The sequence below is a fragment of the Pezoporus flaviventris genome, unplaced genomic scaffold, assembly GCF_033815535.1.
Source record: "Pezoporus flaviventris isolate CSIRO_AGI_PZ_B2104156 unplaced genomic scaffold, CSIRO_AGI_Pfla_v1 ptg000001l, whole genome shotgun sequence".
Classification (NCBI taxonomy): domain Eukaryota; kingdom Metazoa; phylum Chordata; class Aves; order Psittaciformes; family Psittacidae; genus Pezoporus; species Pezoporus flaviventris.
This window is the reverse complement of record NW_026892549.1, coordinates 46,203,057-46,220,535: the sequence shown is the minus strand read 5'-3', so window position 1 is coordinate 46,220,535 and position 17,479 is coordinate 46,203,057. Positions and strand designations below refer to the sequence as shown.

Below are 17,479 nucleotides of genomic sequence, written 5' to 3'. Positions count from 1 at the left end.
TTCTACCTGCTACACATCAAACCTGTTCTCATCTTCAGTGCTAATTGTACATTCCCCCTTCTAGCTAATCGTAGCATAAATAGCTTTACTTCCAAGCTATATCTGTGATTAATAGTTTAAGATAAAATGAGTTAGTGAGGCATTGGTTAGGGATGAGAGGCAAAAGCTTAGAGGGTCAGTGTTGAAATGGAGCTGGAAAGAGGCTGTGAAAGAAAACTGTAATCTGTAAAGGGAACTTTGCTGTGAGGTTTTTCATCTGATCAGTGAAGGCCCATCTAAGGTTCAGCCTACAGGTAACAAGAACAGTTTCTTTCTTTCTTTGAAAGAATAGTTGTTCAGGGATGGATGAGTTTGTACAGTCCCTAACACAGCATGCTTATTTATAAAGTCTGCTAGGCATTACCATGACAGATGAAAAAAAAAATAATAAAAAAACCCCAAACCACAAAAACCTCAGCAAGGCTGCTGCTACACAGAGGTAAGCCATGCAGTGTTACTGTGACAGATGCGGCCACAAAAGAGGTAACGTGCCAGCAAAATGTGTCTTTGCATTGATATTGATGGAACTAAGCGGACACCTTTGCAGTACATCGGCCTAAAGAGTAGAATTTCATTACCTTCCAGATTAAAGAAGAAGAATTTGGCAAAAAAAAAAAGCTGAAAAAAAGAGGAATAGGGAATCTAGGGTGAATGTGCTGCAGCGCTCAGATGCAAAATGGGAAAAGTGATGAGGCAAGATGTGATAGCTGACCCGAGCACATCTGTGTTCAGACTCTAATGCCTTTGCTGGTGATATGTAAACACATTATTTAAAGCTTCTTCCACTGATACTTCCCTTGTTTAGTGGTGCCTTTTCTGCAGGATAATGGATAGCACAGTCAGTTCTGGATGGTCAGGTGACTCATTCAAGTTAAGGTAGTTGAGATGTCCCTCAGAGCTGGAGACTACAGAACTGCAGGAAACGTGGCTTTTGTTGGCTGGTGAAGTCACAGGGTAGAAATGATTCTATACATAAAATAAAAAGGCAGTCATCTGAGCTCTAAAACTGTTTCCACATCTTTGCAGCATGTTCTGCTATCTCATCTTTAATAATCAAGCCGTGAAAAAGCAAGCTACTTAACTCCAGAGCTGCAGTCCCCCTGGTGGGTCTATCTATTAGCCCCCAGTGCTTTGTAAGCTGCTTAATCAGTTCCTAACATTGGTAGTAGATATTTTAGAAGCAATCAGCAGCTTATCAAGCACCCTCTGGGAAGGAGGGAAGGTAGAAGTCACAATTCATCCATTGATTTAGCAGTTCCCTTTAGCATGTTTCTTTGTGTTTCTGTTTGCAAGACACCTTCTCTTCCCCTGAGGGCCCCAGCCCCAAACTTATCATATTTAGAGGCAATATAATTTGATTACCATTTCTGCTGGGGTGAGTTAAATTGCATTTACCTTTTAATCTAGCTATATCCTTGTCAGCCTGGAGAGGGTTTTCCGCATTTCAGAGGCTCCAAGTTTGAAATTCGATTGCCTGTTTTTGTCAAAGTGGAACTAGAGTGGAAAAAGGAGGAGGGCTCCACTGAGAAAATTAATCCAACAGCCGGAGGAACACTAATACCCTTACAGCCCGTGACTCCTCCCTGGTTTGCCCCTTACAACTGCTTTCTCCCAGTTGCTCATCATTTTCTACTGATCTGCAATTTGGGTGTTTTTTTTAATCCTAAAAGTTTCTCCTCCTTTTGATTCCTCTGCTGCCTATTTTTTTCATATCCATGGACTGCTTTCGCACTGTATCCTGCTGTCATGTAGATTGCATGTGTTTGGGGAATTAACTAAAAGGTTTATTAAAGATTAATGGAAAGATAAGGCATGGTGAGTAAATTAGAAAAGCAGAGAGGGGTAATCTGCAGATGTAAGCAACCTTTACCCTGGTTAGTCGCAGCTCAGTTCTGATTTGTTTCCTAGCCAAGTTCTCTGTGGAGATCCTAGAAAACATGGGTCATTTCTTCCCAAGCAGCTGAGATTCAAAAATGTAGTATGAGGGTCTGTTCTTAGGGGCAAAAAAAAAGTTGAAATGTCTTTTTGCCAGTAGCTGAAGCAGCAGATAATACTATTCCAAAATTAAATTTAATCTAAACCTCTTTCCAAGCTTAACAGAGCTTCATGCCTAGACCCTGTGGATACGGCAGGTATATACTTGAGCTTTCTGATGGTCTGGGGATGGCTGTCACTTGAATCCATTTAGATAGGGCTCTGCTGGGGGAGACTTTAACTATGAGGTTAAAAGCAGAGTGGAAAAAATTGAAACAAATTTAATTAAATCTTTAACTTTGGGAACTCACCAAATCCTGGTGAGGCAATGGTTTTCCTAGTGCTTTATTCAGTAATAAATGCCTGTAGTGCATATGTGAGTAGGCTTGACCTTTAACTAAAGAGACAGTGAGTGAAGGTCTTTATTTGCATGTACATGTTTATTTAAAGTGAACAAAAACACATGCATGTACCCCAGCAAGGTCTCACTGCAGACCAGGGCCCCAGGGACTGCATTAAAGTTTACAGCAAGTCTATCTATGGGCATTCCCATGAGGTACATATTCTTAGAATCCCCTTGTCGTCCTTGTTGTGGGAGGTGTTAACAGACGAGATAATGAATTAGGTGCATTCAGATGTAACAAGCAGAATCTCAAAGTGTGACAGCTTGCCTATTCTGCCCCATTGGCTACGCTTGCTTTCCTTTCCAACTCTCCCTGGTGTCATCTGCCCAGAGAGAAATCTGCCCTGCGTCACCTATAGCACCACTGCATCTCTGTTAGCCAGTTTTTGAAGGCTATTCCAATCAATTAAAGCTCTAAAGAGGGAGACTTCCAGTTGTTAGGTAGCAGGTATTTACTCCTGAAACTGCTGTTTTTAGTAGGCACAGTATAGGGCAGCTTCACCTGAAAACTACTAGAGGTATAACTCTGTTCTCTGCTGACATGACTAATGGACATGTATCACTGGCTATGTGTATGTGTGGACAGTTTATGCAAGCTGGTGTTCAAAACTATCCATTCATTTTGTGTAACTGTGGGGCTGCTTTTGTTGAAGCTTAACAGTACTCACACTGTTAAACATTGGTTTGGACAGAAGCTGACTCAGACAAGACTATACATTTCTTAGGAACAATAAGTCTTGCTACTTCTACTAGATTCCACATAAATGGGAGCTGTTAAAGTAAAAGACTTGACATAGCTGTTGTTCAAAATTCAGGTGCTTAATCCACACAGGTAACTAATATCTTGCCTATTTTTTATGTTAAATAGCAAGACATACAAGTGTACAAAGTTTATTGCAGTGATGGTCTTTACTGCAGAAGCACTCTTAATCATGGCAGTTATTTCATCCTGGCTGTACTGGCCCCAGAAGGTATTGTAAAATAAAAAGAATCCATGTCATGTCAAAAATGACTGGATGTCAAGGATGGAAATCATGACCAAGATAGGAGATTTAAGAAGACAATTATTTGAAGATTTGTTTACATGGCAACACTAAAGGAAGAAAAACGAAGTGACAAAATATGGGGATTTAAAATGATGAGTTCAGTTACACTGAATCACTGTGTAAATACTGTTATTCAAAATATAAGTGGCTTTCATTTGGTTTATCTTCATTTACTTTGGAAGCAAAGTGAGCTGAATTATATTAAGAGTATTTTTATTCTGAATGTGTCTGTCCATACAGGGATTTAATGTGATATAATTTATCCATTTTAACATTGTAGATAAACTAATCTGTTAACATTTAATTAAAACATCCATTTACTTCAGATCAACTTCCCTGACTATGTACCTGTAGGTGAACCTACAAACAATGTGAAGAACAATGGAGATAAAGGATGAACAGGAGAGCCCTATTCTCACAGTAATATAGCATAAGTGATACAGTGAATATGAGCTATGCATAAAAATCCTTAATAGAAATGTGTCTTTGCAGAGCACGCAGTGAGCAGGAGGAACTTAATGTCACAGTAATATTACTGAGGCCACGAGTTTATCATCTTTGAAAGGATTAAGTATCCATAATGAGAATATCCACAGTTACAGTACGTCAGATAAAAAGATTATGAGGGTTCAGAATAGACATATTATTTACTGAGGGGATTAGGAAGATGACTTCCCTATTGACAGACGGATCAATGATTTCATCTTCCTCTGACGTAAATAGTACTGATTACAGCATCCGATAGCGTTTTGGACTACGTGAACAGTTGGTCTAACAGAAGCATTGCAATATGAAAATCTCGATGTTTCTGTTCAAGATTTTGTGCAAACAAGGTTCCCTAAGAAAAATTTGGGGAATAAAAGTGAACTTCAATGAAACGTTAGTTCAACTTAATTTGAGCCTAGTATATTGTTACGTCAGGATTAGGAAGCATTAGAAAAACAAAGAAATTGTTAGGTCTTGTTCGGATTTCCAGACTTTTAACCCATGCTGTACTTCCATCACATCTCCTTTTCCAGTGGCAAATTTGAGTCCTCTCTGTATTTTCCTAGACTGAGATGGAGGAGGAAATGGAAAATGCTTTTGTATGTGTAAAACTGAATGGTTATTTAGACAAGTTGTTTCACAAGTCCCAACAATAGCAAAGACTGCAAGGACATGTGGAATTTTGTTTTCTTTTTTTCAGAAGTAAAACTTGTGTTCTGATCACTCAGTCCTCATACAATTACTGAGAAATGCTCATCTTAGGTTACCAGCAGTTCCTTTTTATTCAAGCATAAAAAGCATGGGATGTGGCATCTAGCCCACATGCCTGCGCTGGTGAAAGCTAGTATGTGTATGTATATTGCTTGACAAAACTGGGTTTATATACTGGGCTGATATACTCTGGGCTTGCTCTAGTTTTAGAAGTGTTACTGGAATAGGTGCATGACAAACATTGCCCACCCTACCTCTTAATGGATGTAGCCATACCAGTAAATGCATTAGTGCAAACTTGTTATATCAATGAGAAAGTCTTTTGCTGTCATTTCTTTCATTCAGTGATTCAATATAAGCTGTGTCAGCTTAGAGTTTTATTTACCAAGGAGGTTTACCCATGTAGCTGTACCAGCAGATCCTTTTAAGTTCAGGCAAGCCCTTTTTTGCTTGCGGGGTAGGAGGTGGCAAATGAGAAGGACAATTAGGTTTTTGGCAGGCTTGGCAGTGCTGAGATGGCTGAAGATTTGTCTGTCACAGTTCTCTGTGAGAGTTTACTGAGCTCAACAAGGGCAGCAAAATGCCAAGCATGTCAGTGCCATAGCTGCCACAGCTCAGAGCTTAGCACCGTAGTGAAAACACTGATTTACATCCCTAGCCTCCCAGCCACGTGTGATGGCGATGCAAGTCCTGCAGTGCATTACTACCAGTCAGCTGACCACAGGTTGGAAGATGTTGCTCCAGAGTAGAGATGGTTTAAAACAGCAGTGGGTTTTCACTGGCATGTCAGGTACAGCCCCAGCTCTTAAATATTTGGTAGGAGGTAGGTAGAAACAGATGGTTCTGTGAGGAGGTGAGAGGTGTACATATTGTTAATTTGTACCAGTGGAACAATTCTCATCCTAAGAGCAGGGACTCTTCCCTACTCTGCTGCAGACTTTCTGTGACATACAAGACAGACAATTTTTAATGGGTATAAGGTAAAATGGGTCCCACTTTACTATATGTATGTTTAAAACAGGCATCCTGAGCACACCAAAGTTCAAAAGAGGGAAATCAGCACTTTGGAGGGCTAGTTTGTCTGACTTATATTAATTATTATTGTACAACTTAAATACATGAAGATTTTGAGTCACTTAGATAATTCTGTACTTGAACTATGTGAACATGCATCTTGGACCATAACAACCTGATGCTAATAGCCATCTTTATGTCCTTTGTTTGCGATCTGTGCCTGTATGACTGTAGTAACTGTATTAGCAGAATATGAAAATAGTCCTAGGATGGGAAAACCACACATAAATATTGAAAGGTCTGATAGCAAAAGAGCAATTAAACAGCTAGTGTACTTTCCTCAGGCTATGGCTCCTTTATCACTCATTTCTGTTGTCACTCCCTGGAGTTTGCTAGCAATGAGCTGCCTTTCAGCAGAACAGGAAACTTCAGGTTAGCTGATATTCCAGGTGTGTGTATAATTCCCTGAAGTGCTGACAGCTCTGCTTACGATTAGTGGTAATGGCAGTGATCTTACTGGTGTTGCCTTTTTACAGCAACTCAGCTGGGGAAGGGAGCTGCTGTCATTCAGAAAGGCTCATGGTCAGGTGGAGAGCATGGCAGTGCCAGCCAGGCTCATGGGTGAAGAGCTGGCCAGGAGCATTTTGGCAAGTGACAAGTTAATCTGACTTAGGTACGTGAAAGTCTTGAAGGAGCAGAGTGTGGAGATGTAGCAAGATTGTTAATAAGATATTTTTAATAGCAGAACTGGCTTTTGCCCTGATTGAAATTAAAGTTTTCAACAGGGCTTATTAAAATACGTGTGTGCTTTTCCATGTGAATATGTAATCTAGGCCTCTAGGGTTTAGTGCGGCTTTTTAGAATGAAGCTGTTTAAAACAACCGGCAGTGGTGCCAGTGGCTCACAGGAGTTTGAGTTGCAGTCTTCAGAGATGTTTTAATGTTTTCAGCCTTGGAAGAGGTAGTAGCAATATAAGCTGCCACTTTTCTAGTCCATAGTGCTAACCAGGGTTCTTCTGTTCTTTGGGGTTTTTGCTGTGCAGAATGAAGGTCCCAGTACTGGAGATCAGGGTTAGCAGCGTGAAAGATTGGCCTCTGATCTCATTGCCATACTCCACACGGACATATCTCAAAAGAATAACATGTCAGGAAAACCAGTTTCCCAAGAAAACAAAATAGTGTGTCAGCCCTACCTGCTTGAATAAGAGAAGCAAAGCTTTTTTAGATGTTTTTTTTAAATATACTCCGCATTCACAGAGGGTTTTTTCAGAGTAACCCTAGCGCTTGATGTGTTGCTTTCTTGTTCTAAAGTCCTTCAGAGGACTCCACCTTAAAATGCCCTTATCCAGCCCTGTGCAAAGCAAAAGTTTCTAATGTTGTGATATCAGTCATGAAATAAGATCTTACTCAGTGGGCATGTAGAGTCAGTTAATAGTTCTGCATACAATTGCCTGCTTTATCTTAAGGAAAAAAAAATTCCAAAGCACGTATGTACTCTCTGCCTGAATGCATACTTGCGTGCTTGTGTATTTGGAGTCATGTATGTTTTTAAGCTAAGGAAAGTGCTTTCTGTTCTCTACCAGCCGGATTCCTGGTACTCTTTCAACCTTGTTTGATTAAAGTAGCCTTTAACCTTTACTTGAATACCTGCTTCTTAAAACAACCTATAATTCATCCCTGCAACAAGATTAGGAGAACTTGGGGTGTGACAAAATTGACATGTAGCTGCCTGGAAACCTTGGGGGAAAGAGAATGGAGGAAAGGTGATTGAAAGACAGTGAGTGTGAAGGCAGAAGTTGTGGGGCTGGAGTCATGTTGCAGGGCTGGCTGAGGAGTTGGCACAAGTGATTCCCAGGCATGTTGTTTGTACTGAGCCAGTTCCATCTCTTTCTCACTTGTGTCAGCTTGTACCCAGAGGCTTGCTGAGATTTCGAACTTTTCTTTCTCTCCATGAGAGCTGTTGGGGAGGGCTTGGAGGGACCTTGTCATCCTCTCTGCCTCCTGCTATAAATTCACTTGGACTGTCACCAGTTTGTTCCTCTCCCCCAGCCAATGTAAAACTCCATCCTCACCTTGCCCCCTGCCTATATGTGCTTATCACAGATTAGCAGTATTTGTTCTTGACCTTGTCTTGTTTTTCCTCCTCTTCCCAGTGCCTGTTATAGTTGTTGGCTAATTTATGGAATATCAGTTTAAGACCAAATCAAAGTGCAGCATGTTGAGTGGTCTGGTTGGAAAGGTCCTCAAACAGCAAATGGCTTTGCTGTCAGTGTGGACTGCCTGGTGCAAAGAAGTCAAAGGGAGCTTGTGATTTCTGTTTATTCAGATTCTCACTCATTTCTGCTTTTGTTTGATTTATTTAGTCGTTGGTTTTCTGGGATTGTTTTGTTCTTCACAGTGTTTATTGCCAGGTTTCCTTTCGGGTTGTTCTCTGCCCTGAGGGGGGGCTGAGTTAGCACAGCACAATGTATGGCTGTGGGATGCTGCTTTGTCTGTGTCAAGGTCAGTGGTGGCAAAATGCTGTCATGTGTTGAAGCCAGCACCTTGCGCTGGTGTCAGCACTGGATGAGTCTCTGGCCTCACCCACTCCTGTCCACCCTGCTGCCACCCTGCTACCAGCAGCCAGACACCTGCAAAAGCTGCAAAGGGAAGAGGACGGAGAGGATGGGGTGGTATCACTCTTATTGTTAGGAACTGAGATTGGCAGTAGCAACAAAAGAATGGGGCTCTCCTGAAGTTACTGCCGTGTTCTTTTTGAATTGGTTTTACAGAGGTGCATAGTCAGTGATTCTGGTGTGCATGCACGCATATATTAAGAAATCATTCTTCCCTTAAGTCACTTGCAATTTAAATAAACAAGACAGGCAATCTGAAAGAGATGACTGGGAGTCAAAGTGGAGCAAAGCAAGCTGACCGGACCAGTATATTGCACAAAAGATGGGGCAGAGCTGAGATCTGATATCTGCCTCCCTGGGGCTTTTACCTCATGATCATCCTTCCTCCTTCCATTTCCCTTTCCTCTGAACTAAAGATTAATTATGCATTGAAATCATAACAAGAATTCATGGTGTTAAGAATGTGGTGAACGGAAGGGAAAAAATCCTCAAGGAAATTAGCAGTCCATGAGCATTGTCTGTTCCCTAAATATAAATGATGAGGAACTTCCCAGCTAGGCAATATGTTTTCCCTTTCTTTTCTCTGCAGCTTGCATTATCCTTAGCTAAGCATATTGTACCATGCTTGTTTCCAAGTCCATGTTTTCATCACAGAAATCCCAACCCTGATGAAATCTGTCACAGGGTGGAGATTCTATTTACTCTTTGTGCTTTAATGCCCAATCTCCACGCCTAATGCATGCAAAAAACACCTGCTTGTTCTCCAGCTAGCAAATAAGTAAAGGCAACCATTGTAGCTTTCCTGCACCCTAAACTGCTTTTGCTCTTCCTGGTTTGTGACAGAGATCACATGTGACAGAGATAAGAATGCATCAAAAATGGTTTCTGAAATAGGTTGTACCGTGTAAGGATCAAGGTAGAGTGTGAAACAAAGATTACTGACTGCAGCAGAAAAGCAGGCATTGGGAACAACTTTCCAGCTATTTTGAGCACTGGAGAGTTTGGGGGGATCTCTGGTGAGAAGCTTTTATGCAAGTCAGTTATCAGTCGGTTGTGCCACAGGGTGAGGAGTAAACAGGAGGTCTCGAGAAGCGGTTTTCCTAGCCCTATTTTCTTGTATCATTGGTAGTTCCTTCAGAAGTGTATTTCTTATCTATCCTGAAGGTGAAGAAAGATTACTGTCTGAAGGTGAAGAAATGTTATTGAGTGTTTAGTCCTCCACAAAGCTTCCACCAGTGGCATTTGGAGGGTAGTGAGCACAGTGATGAATCCAAACTGATCTGTTCAGGAGATTTCATTTACCCTTTCATTCACTCCAGAAAGCGCATTCTCTATGGTACTCTGAAGGCTAGGCAAGCTAAAGCTTACTGCTGAGCTTGTTAGCAGAAGACTTGTTTCAGACTACCTGTTTCTAGAGAGGTAGAAAGAAAACAACCAGGAAGAGGCAGAAACCTTGTCTTTCTAGGACGGTGGAAAGCTGTGCACAACTGTTGACCGCTTCTTCAGATAGCTTCTTTCTGCCAGACATGCTTCTGACACTAATCCCAATAATTAAAGTACTTTCTATCCCTTCAATATATATAATTGGTGATGGTGAATGAGCTTCACGGCTATCACCCCTCCTGTTTTCTCAGTGCCTCTTGGCCTTTTCATGTCTCTTCTGCATTGCGTCAGTGCCTCCTGGCAAATTCTGTCTGTGTCTGTCTCTCAGATAGAGCCAAGTGTGCGTCTGGCCTTGAGAAATAATCATAAATTTTGTCCTGTCAGAAGGAGAGGCCAGGACAACCCAGTTGAGATTCGAACCTGTAGTTCAAGGTGGTGTAGGGATTTCGTATCACTTAACCCATCCCCTCCAGGCGTCACTTATGTCTGACATGTAAATCAGGCTGGAGGAATAAGTGGAGCAGATTGCTTGTGCTCCAGAAGGAGGTTACAAGGCAAACCTGTGTCTTTAAAGAGAGTGCCTTCAAATAAATGTTATCTGCAGAGAAATACACCAACCCTTACATAGTAGTTAATGTTACTGCTTCAGTGTTGGCTTATAAACCAGCTTTATCACCTCTCTGACAATAATGATTAACAAACTGATTTACAAGGGTGGGGTCACAGAGCCATTAGGCAGATTTAGTTTGTCTCACAGTCGCAATGATACAGAACTGGAGTTTTACGGCATTTTCACCACTTCACCTGGAATACTGAACCCTGATTGCAGGGCTCTTGAGCAGAGCAGTAGCAACAGATACTCCTTTGTGAGGTTAGAAACGGGGTTTTGTCCTGGGCTTCTAGTACATGAGGAATCAGAGGTCTAGGTCTGAGGACTCAGGAGAGCTGGGGACATTTGTAGCTCCCTACTTAGAGTTTATTTCCTGATCACTTAGCTGCGGTGAAGTGATGGTGGTTCTTGGTTGTCGCTTGTGCCAGAGTGGCAGAATATACAGATGTGGGTAGATTTCTCTTCCTTCTCTCTACTGCGCTTTTAGAAGTTGGTAAAAATGCACAGATGGGGTAGGAGATTTGGTGACCCTCACTCAAATTCACAACACAGCCTCCTGCAGGGATGGAATCTGACTCCTTACCTTTTACTTCTTTAGCTAGCACTGCTGATAGGAGCCCTGCCCTCAAAACAAACACTCACTGCCCTGAGAATGGCTGAAAACTGTACTGTTTTTTCTCTCCTGTCCAGGAAGTTCATTATGTTTGATAGATTTCAGTGTTGATTTATGTGGCCATGATGCAAAGGTTGGGTATTTCTGTGGACCTGGTGTAATAGGTGGGCAGAAAGCTGTGGAGGCGTTACTTGAAGCAATAGTTCGTTACAACTGACTCATTTTTCCTTCTATTTCTGCACATTCCTGCTCTAGTTCCCCTAAAGCCCTAATGTCACCTGTTTGCGAATGACAGAGTCCGAGTTTGAAGGGGACTTCCATACTTACCTTGTCTAATCAGTTAGATTGCTTCTCAGTGACATGTCTTGTTCTGTTTTCAACCAGAAAGTTATAAGCCATGAGTTTAGGTTACCATCTGTCTGGTTACCACCTCTCTGGGTTAGAACTCTCAACAGAGTCAAGAAGTTCTGCTACTTGGGCACTTTTCTAGTTTGTTTTTTTCATGAAAACATGTCTATTGCAACACTGCTCACTGCACTGCTGTCCTGTGGGACTAGTTTGTGCAACCCTCCTTCATGCTGGTGAGTATGTTCTCATACAAGGAGTCTTTGTTGCCTGAAAAGGGAAGACAAAGTGACTTGACTCCTCTCTGCTCTGGGCTGGGGTTCTGGACCCTCCTGTACTGTGCTGCATGGGAGAAAGAGGTTTAGGAGTGAGGCTAAACCCCCAGCGAGTGGGGGCCTTCAGAGGTGGACTTGTATGAGCATTGTGCTTGGTCTGTAGAGCTCAGTTAAGGAGTGGGGTCAGGACAGAGCTGTAGCTCAGCATGTGTCAGAGGTGAGGGGACTCTTTCTTCCCCAGTGCAGGGCAGCGCTGTGGGCTCAGAAATGTGTTGTGTAGGTAGGACACAGGGATACCAGTGAGAGTCACCTCAGCAATATGAGCTACTCCTTGAAGTTGTCTGTGGGCAACGGCCCTGTTATGTGCATAATGCCACTGAGTAGGATTTCTCTGCCTGTGAAGGATGCTGTGGTCTGTGGCCTTCCCAGTTATTCTCTGGAGATAGCTGGCTGCCCACTTGCTTCCGAAACATCACCTTGATAGAAGAGAGTACTATGAGTAGTTTGCAGTCTTTGGATAAAAGGATCAGGAAACCTCTGGGGGCCAGCCGCCCTCCTGACGAGTAGTTAAACTTTGACTGATCACACATTGCCCTCATGATCATATTAGTGTGATGCATCCAAAGGGATTTCAACTTGTTCCATAGCCCCTGCTGCCTTTCATCTTCTCTGTCTTCTTGCTGAATCAGGAAAAACATAACTCAGTGCATGTGAATCGTGTCTTCTCTCCGCCCAAGGCTCTCGGTGCTGTTGCCAACATTGGCTTGAATGCTAAAATTCGGCAGTCCCCATATTTCCTCCCCACCTCATACAGAGCATAACTGTTTCTTTGGATTTATACTGCTACCCAAGTGAGTGGTAGCACAAAGATACACAGAGAAGAAAGTTTAATTTACCTTTATTCATAACTTGTATGAAAAGCCTCTGTTCTAGAAATCATCTAAAATGATTGTCCCAACACCCTTTTGGCATGTGTTCAGCTACTGCGTACCCCTTTAGTTTCTTCCACTGCTGCAGACAAGTGTCTGCCTTCCCCTCTTGCTTCCCCATACCACCTCAGCTTTCCAATCTGGGTGCAGGAGGCTGGGCAGTGGGGCAGGTTGCTGCTCCTGCTGGCTTTCTTGGCTTCTCCTCTTGCCTCCCAAGCAGCCCTTGCCCCTGCAGCCGTGCTCTGGCCAGAGGGATGCTCTCTGCAGTGTGGGCAGGGAGCCTGTCTGGGATGCTCCTCCAAAACACAATTTGTCCCACTTAGGGTGGGAGATACGTGGCAGTTAGTGTAAAAAGTAGTATTTGTTTTGTTGATTTAAATTACAAGTGCTCTGAGGGCAGGGCCTGTCTTTTATGTGTGTACAGGTGGGTGTGTATTTTATACAAGTCCTAGTGTGAGACATGCAGTTAGGAGCTGCAGTGTGCCAAGCCATGGCTTTCTGTGCTGTGGTAGCTTGGAGAAGTGTTTTTCCCGATCCGTAGAGGTGAACAGCGATTCTGATCTCAACACTGGAGCCTTTCAGAGACACAATTTGCTTTCAGTCTCTGAACACAACTGTCATGAAGCAGCATATCCCAGAATATTCCAGGTACAGCAGTGGTAAGCTCACTGTAAAAACATGGCCCCATGTCCAGAATCCTTTAGGGATAGGTTCCTTGACTAGTTTAGGAAGAAAAAGCTGCATTGCATCCTCCATCAGTTGATGACCAGGACCAACCACTATTTCATCCTTAATTTTGGTCAATGAAACAATTGCTTTCACTACAAAGAATTTGGATTAGAAAACAGACCTTGCTCTTCATGTGAGCTGTAGGTAGAAAAGCATCTGAACTTTGAAAAACTTTAGTTTAAGTCTGATGCTCTTTTTTTTTTAGGCAGGAATATATTTTTAAGCCTTTTCAGGTATCAAGGCTATTATGCTTCAGGGAGAAGTCAATGCTGACATTTTGGGTTTCTATTCCTTTGGTATATTCTTAACTTACATTTTGTGCTAAGTTGTCACAATTCAATAAATGTGATGGACTTCTGCAGCTTGTAGTGTGTGATTTCACAGTTTCTCTGTTTTGTAAACTTACTTTGTAAACTGAAATGTCCTTAGGAGAGTTTTGGGTCAAAGCTTAGGAGTGCCTCCAACAGTGTGACCAGGTGTGTGCTGGGTTAGACAGCACGTGGGCTGTGCGGTCTCTGTTACTGGAAGGCTTTAGTAACAGATAGAGCTGTAAAGAATGACATAGATGTTACTGGCTCTGCCAAGATGTCCTCTTGAGGTCTTTCACATATACACCCTCCCTCCATGATTTCCCTGATATCTGGATAATGCATTACATTCATTTAACACACTTCTATTCTTTAATCACTTGTGTTTCCTTTAACTCAAAATCACATTGCAGCATCAACTGGGAGAATATCCTGGGACTCTGACATCGTGGTTCTGGGATGTCTAAACTGACTGACCCTGGTCTTCTGGCTGTGACAAGAGAGTGCTAAGTCACAGGAGTGTTTTTGTCACCTTTGATTACATGTCCTGTACTCCTTCTCCTAAGCCATAAAACACTCACTGTGGAAGTGTTACCATGAAACTCCTCTTGGGGACAGAAGGTAGAAATCTTCCCTTTTGCTTGCCAGGGTAAATGGATATGAGGATTTTATTATTCTTAGCTACAAACACAAATGAGAGAAGGTGCTGCATGGAAAAGTTGCATCCTGTGCACAGCCTTGAGGTCTCTGATGAAACAAAATGACACAAAATTTACAGATGCTAAAAATAGTGATAACATCAGTTTGATGTTGCATTTTGTGTTCCTCCTATAATATAGTAAAATGGCCTATAATTCACATTGCAAAATTGGCATGCATGTCTCTTTGAAGATACCATCTTCACTATATGTCTGCAGTGGCCAGAGTTACAAACCAACCCTCTACAGTGCTACAACAAGCCATACAAATAAATAAATCAATAGGAGCAAATAACACCAGCTCCTCAGGGGCAGCTGCCCAATCTCAATCTGTTTTGCTTAGGTTGTGAGCTCTTCATAGGAAACCTTGGACAGACTTAAATTCACCCCTGGTGCTTAGGAAGGTAATATAGTATGTTAATTTTGTTTATTATATTATTATATATTTATTATCATGATTTTAATTCAGAGTTTTAACAAAAGTCCTTGATGACAGTGATGTTAGTACAGACTCAGAGTTTGTTTGCAGCTCTGTCTTCAGCCTGGCATTTTAAGCTGAGTGCTTGTGGCCTGTCAGAGCTGGTTGCTGGAGCATGAAAATGCTTTGGGAAATATGTTTTTATTAGCTTTGTATGCATACTTCATCTGTTAGTGCTAAATGGCTTTTTGGAGGGTGACTGTCACACTGTCACGGCCTGTGTGGCTTCACTGTTTCTTTCCTCCTGCTTATTGAATACTGTTAGCTTCTGTGTATTTCCCCTTCTCCCAACTTGTTTGGCTTTCAGACCCTCTGTAACACTGGAGTCTGCAAGCAGAACATTTCTTTCTCTAAGATGAAAGACAAAATCCAGCCAAGGGGAGCTAAACTAACTTCTGACTATCTGTTAGAAGGTTGGTGATACCACTGCCTTGAACTATGACTTCATATTTCGTGCAGCAGCTTCTCTGCATTGTTTATATTCTGGTTGAAGGGGATCTTCCTATACCAGGATGCAATAGGAACGTCATTTTTCCTCTAACATGAGCAGATGTCCTATCTGCAGTACTAGCAATAACATTGCCACTTCCTGTTGTTGCAGATGTTAGCAGGCTAGAAGTGAAAGCAAAGAGGGGGCACAATTCAGTCCATGCTATTCGATGCCATCAACATCAATGCTACTTCCTTTTTCATGTGCCCTCTTGGCTACCCTGGAACACAAGTTTATTTCTGTTTTATGTTACACACGGAAGGAGTCCTTCCAAAATCTCTGTTGTTGTTCTCTGCCTTGACCTTTGCTTTCTGTAGATTTGTTTACATTGAACCCAAATTACAAGTGGTTTGTTACCACATTTAGGGAAGGGGTGCTTGAACTGAATCTAGCACATGTTTAAGTGTATATCTCCTCATTCTGAGGCTTTAGGGCAGGGCCCTGTGCAAGTCTTCAATCAGCAATTACTGTGTTCTCTTTCCTTTTTATAGGAGTTCACTATCAATTCCTGTAACATTTCTATCAGTAATCTTGCAGGCAGCTATTCAGACCACAGGAAGCTTAGGAGAGAAGAATATACACTTGGGGCCTTATTCCATCTTCATTATTCCCTCCACCAGCAGAATTCCTTAAAGTCTCTGGAAGTTTGATGTGAATGGAAAGTATTTTGCCTGAATAGCACCCCTTGTTGAGGCATTGTCACCAAGTCACAAATTTCGATGAGTGTTGTGGCTAGCAGTTGAATCTATACTTCATGGCCGGTTTTTCACACCAGCACCGGGAGTGCTAATCACTTCTAATGGCCTAGGCAGGATTGTCTGGCACTGAGGGACTTCTGGATTTGAGAGCTGGACACTGAAGGGGAAGAAAACAGTTCCTATTCAAGACTTTATCTGAGAATTCATTCATTTTGGCAACGACAGGAATATTGTGTTTTAATGGTTTTTAGTGGGAAACACAACATTACTAAAGGAGGAAACCCAGGGTTCTTTTCACAAAAAGATAGTTAAAAACTTGTGGTTTGGAGGAAAAGGAACAAAGACAAAACTGTGATCTGTGCATAAAAAATAACAAGAACGGAAAATCGTAAATGTAAGGCAGTATCCATTGCTGTCAGTTAGATAAGATGGAAGCCTTTAGCTCTTTATCTACTTTTTTGTGCCTTAGTATATGAATACTAAGTTCACAGTTCTGGTGTCCTCAACATAAAAAGGACATGGAACTGTTGGAACAAGTCCAGAGAAGGGCCACGAGGATGATCAGGGGACTGGAGCACCTCCCGTATGAAGATAAGCTGAGAAAGTTGGGGCTGTTCAGCCTGGAGAAGAGAAGGCTGCGTGGAGACCTCATAGCAGCCTTCCAGTATCTGAAGGGGGCCTATAGGGATGCTGGGGAGGGACTCTTCATTAGGGACTGTAGTGATAGGACAAGGGGTAACGGGTTAAAACTTAAACAGGGGAAGTTTAGATTGTATATTAGAAGGAAGTTCTTTACTGTGAGGGTGGTGAGGCACCGGAATGGGTTGCCCAGGGAAGTTGTGAATGCTCCATCCCTGGCGGTGTTCAAGGCCAGGTTGGACAGAGCCTTGGGTGGCATGGTTTAGTGTGAGGTGTCCCTGCCCATGGCAGGGGGGTTGGAACTAGATGATCTTAAGGTCCTTTCCAGCCCTAACTATTTTATGATTCTATGAATATATTGTTGTATTTAAAATGACTACTAATCTTGCATGTTATTGTCAATCAGTATTGTCTTCTCCTCATTTCAGGTTATCGAAGGAAAGCTGGCTCCTTTCTTGGGGAAGGTGATCAAGTTTGCCACCTCTCATGTGTACAGCTGCAGCCTTTGTAGTCAAAAGGGTTTCATTTGTGAGATTTGCAACAATGGAGAAATCCTTTACCCCTTTGAGGACATTTCTACAAGCAGGTACTGTCATGTCAGTCATATGTTTGACTCCTGTATGGTATTCTTGCAGATTCTCAGCCTCATGACCTCTTATTTAAATAACTGGGAACTGGATCCCACTAATGCATGTTTCTGATCAGATACACTCAATTACTGGTTCAGGGAGGCCACCACGAGTGGTCTTCGCAATAGATACAAAGAGCTATTTCCCAAAACCTTGTGAATCTCAGAACAACTGTTGAAAAAGGGAAATGACCCCACTAGCATGGCCCAGTATGACTTATCCAAAGCTGTTCTGAGTTTGCAAAGTGTCCTAAAAACCCAAATGGATTCGCTAAAGTGATCACAGACATCCTTCTGGTATCTGATGACACTGGGCCCCTGATGTATTGGGGTTATCCATTATAAAACAATAACCATCTATTCTGCAGT

The 17,479-nt window shown here is 42.3% G+C and overlaps 1 protein-coding gene across 4 annotated transcripts in view; it reads left to right on the top strand.

Annotated features, from left to right (window-relative positions):
• The window catches only part of PLEKHM3 (pleckstrin homology domain containing M3), a 77,022-nt gene that overhangs the window by 40,723 nt on the left and 18,820 nt on the right, over positions 1-17,479 (top strand). For all 4 annotated transcript variants that reach the window (XM_061455836.1, XM_061455846.1, XM_061455819.1 and 1 more), the window contains one exon: positions 16,911-17,068. In XM_061455836.1, the coding sequence (XP_061311820.1) occupies positions 16,911-17,068 (158 nt within the window). The remainder of the gene's footprint in view (positions 1-16,910; positions 17,069-17,479) is intronic.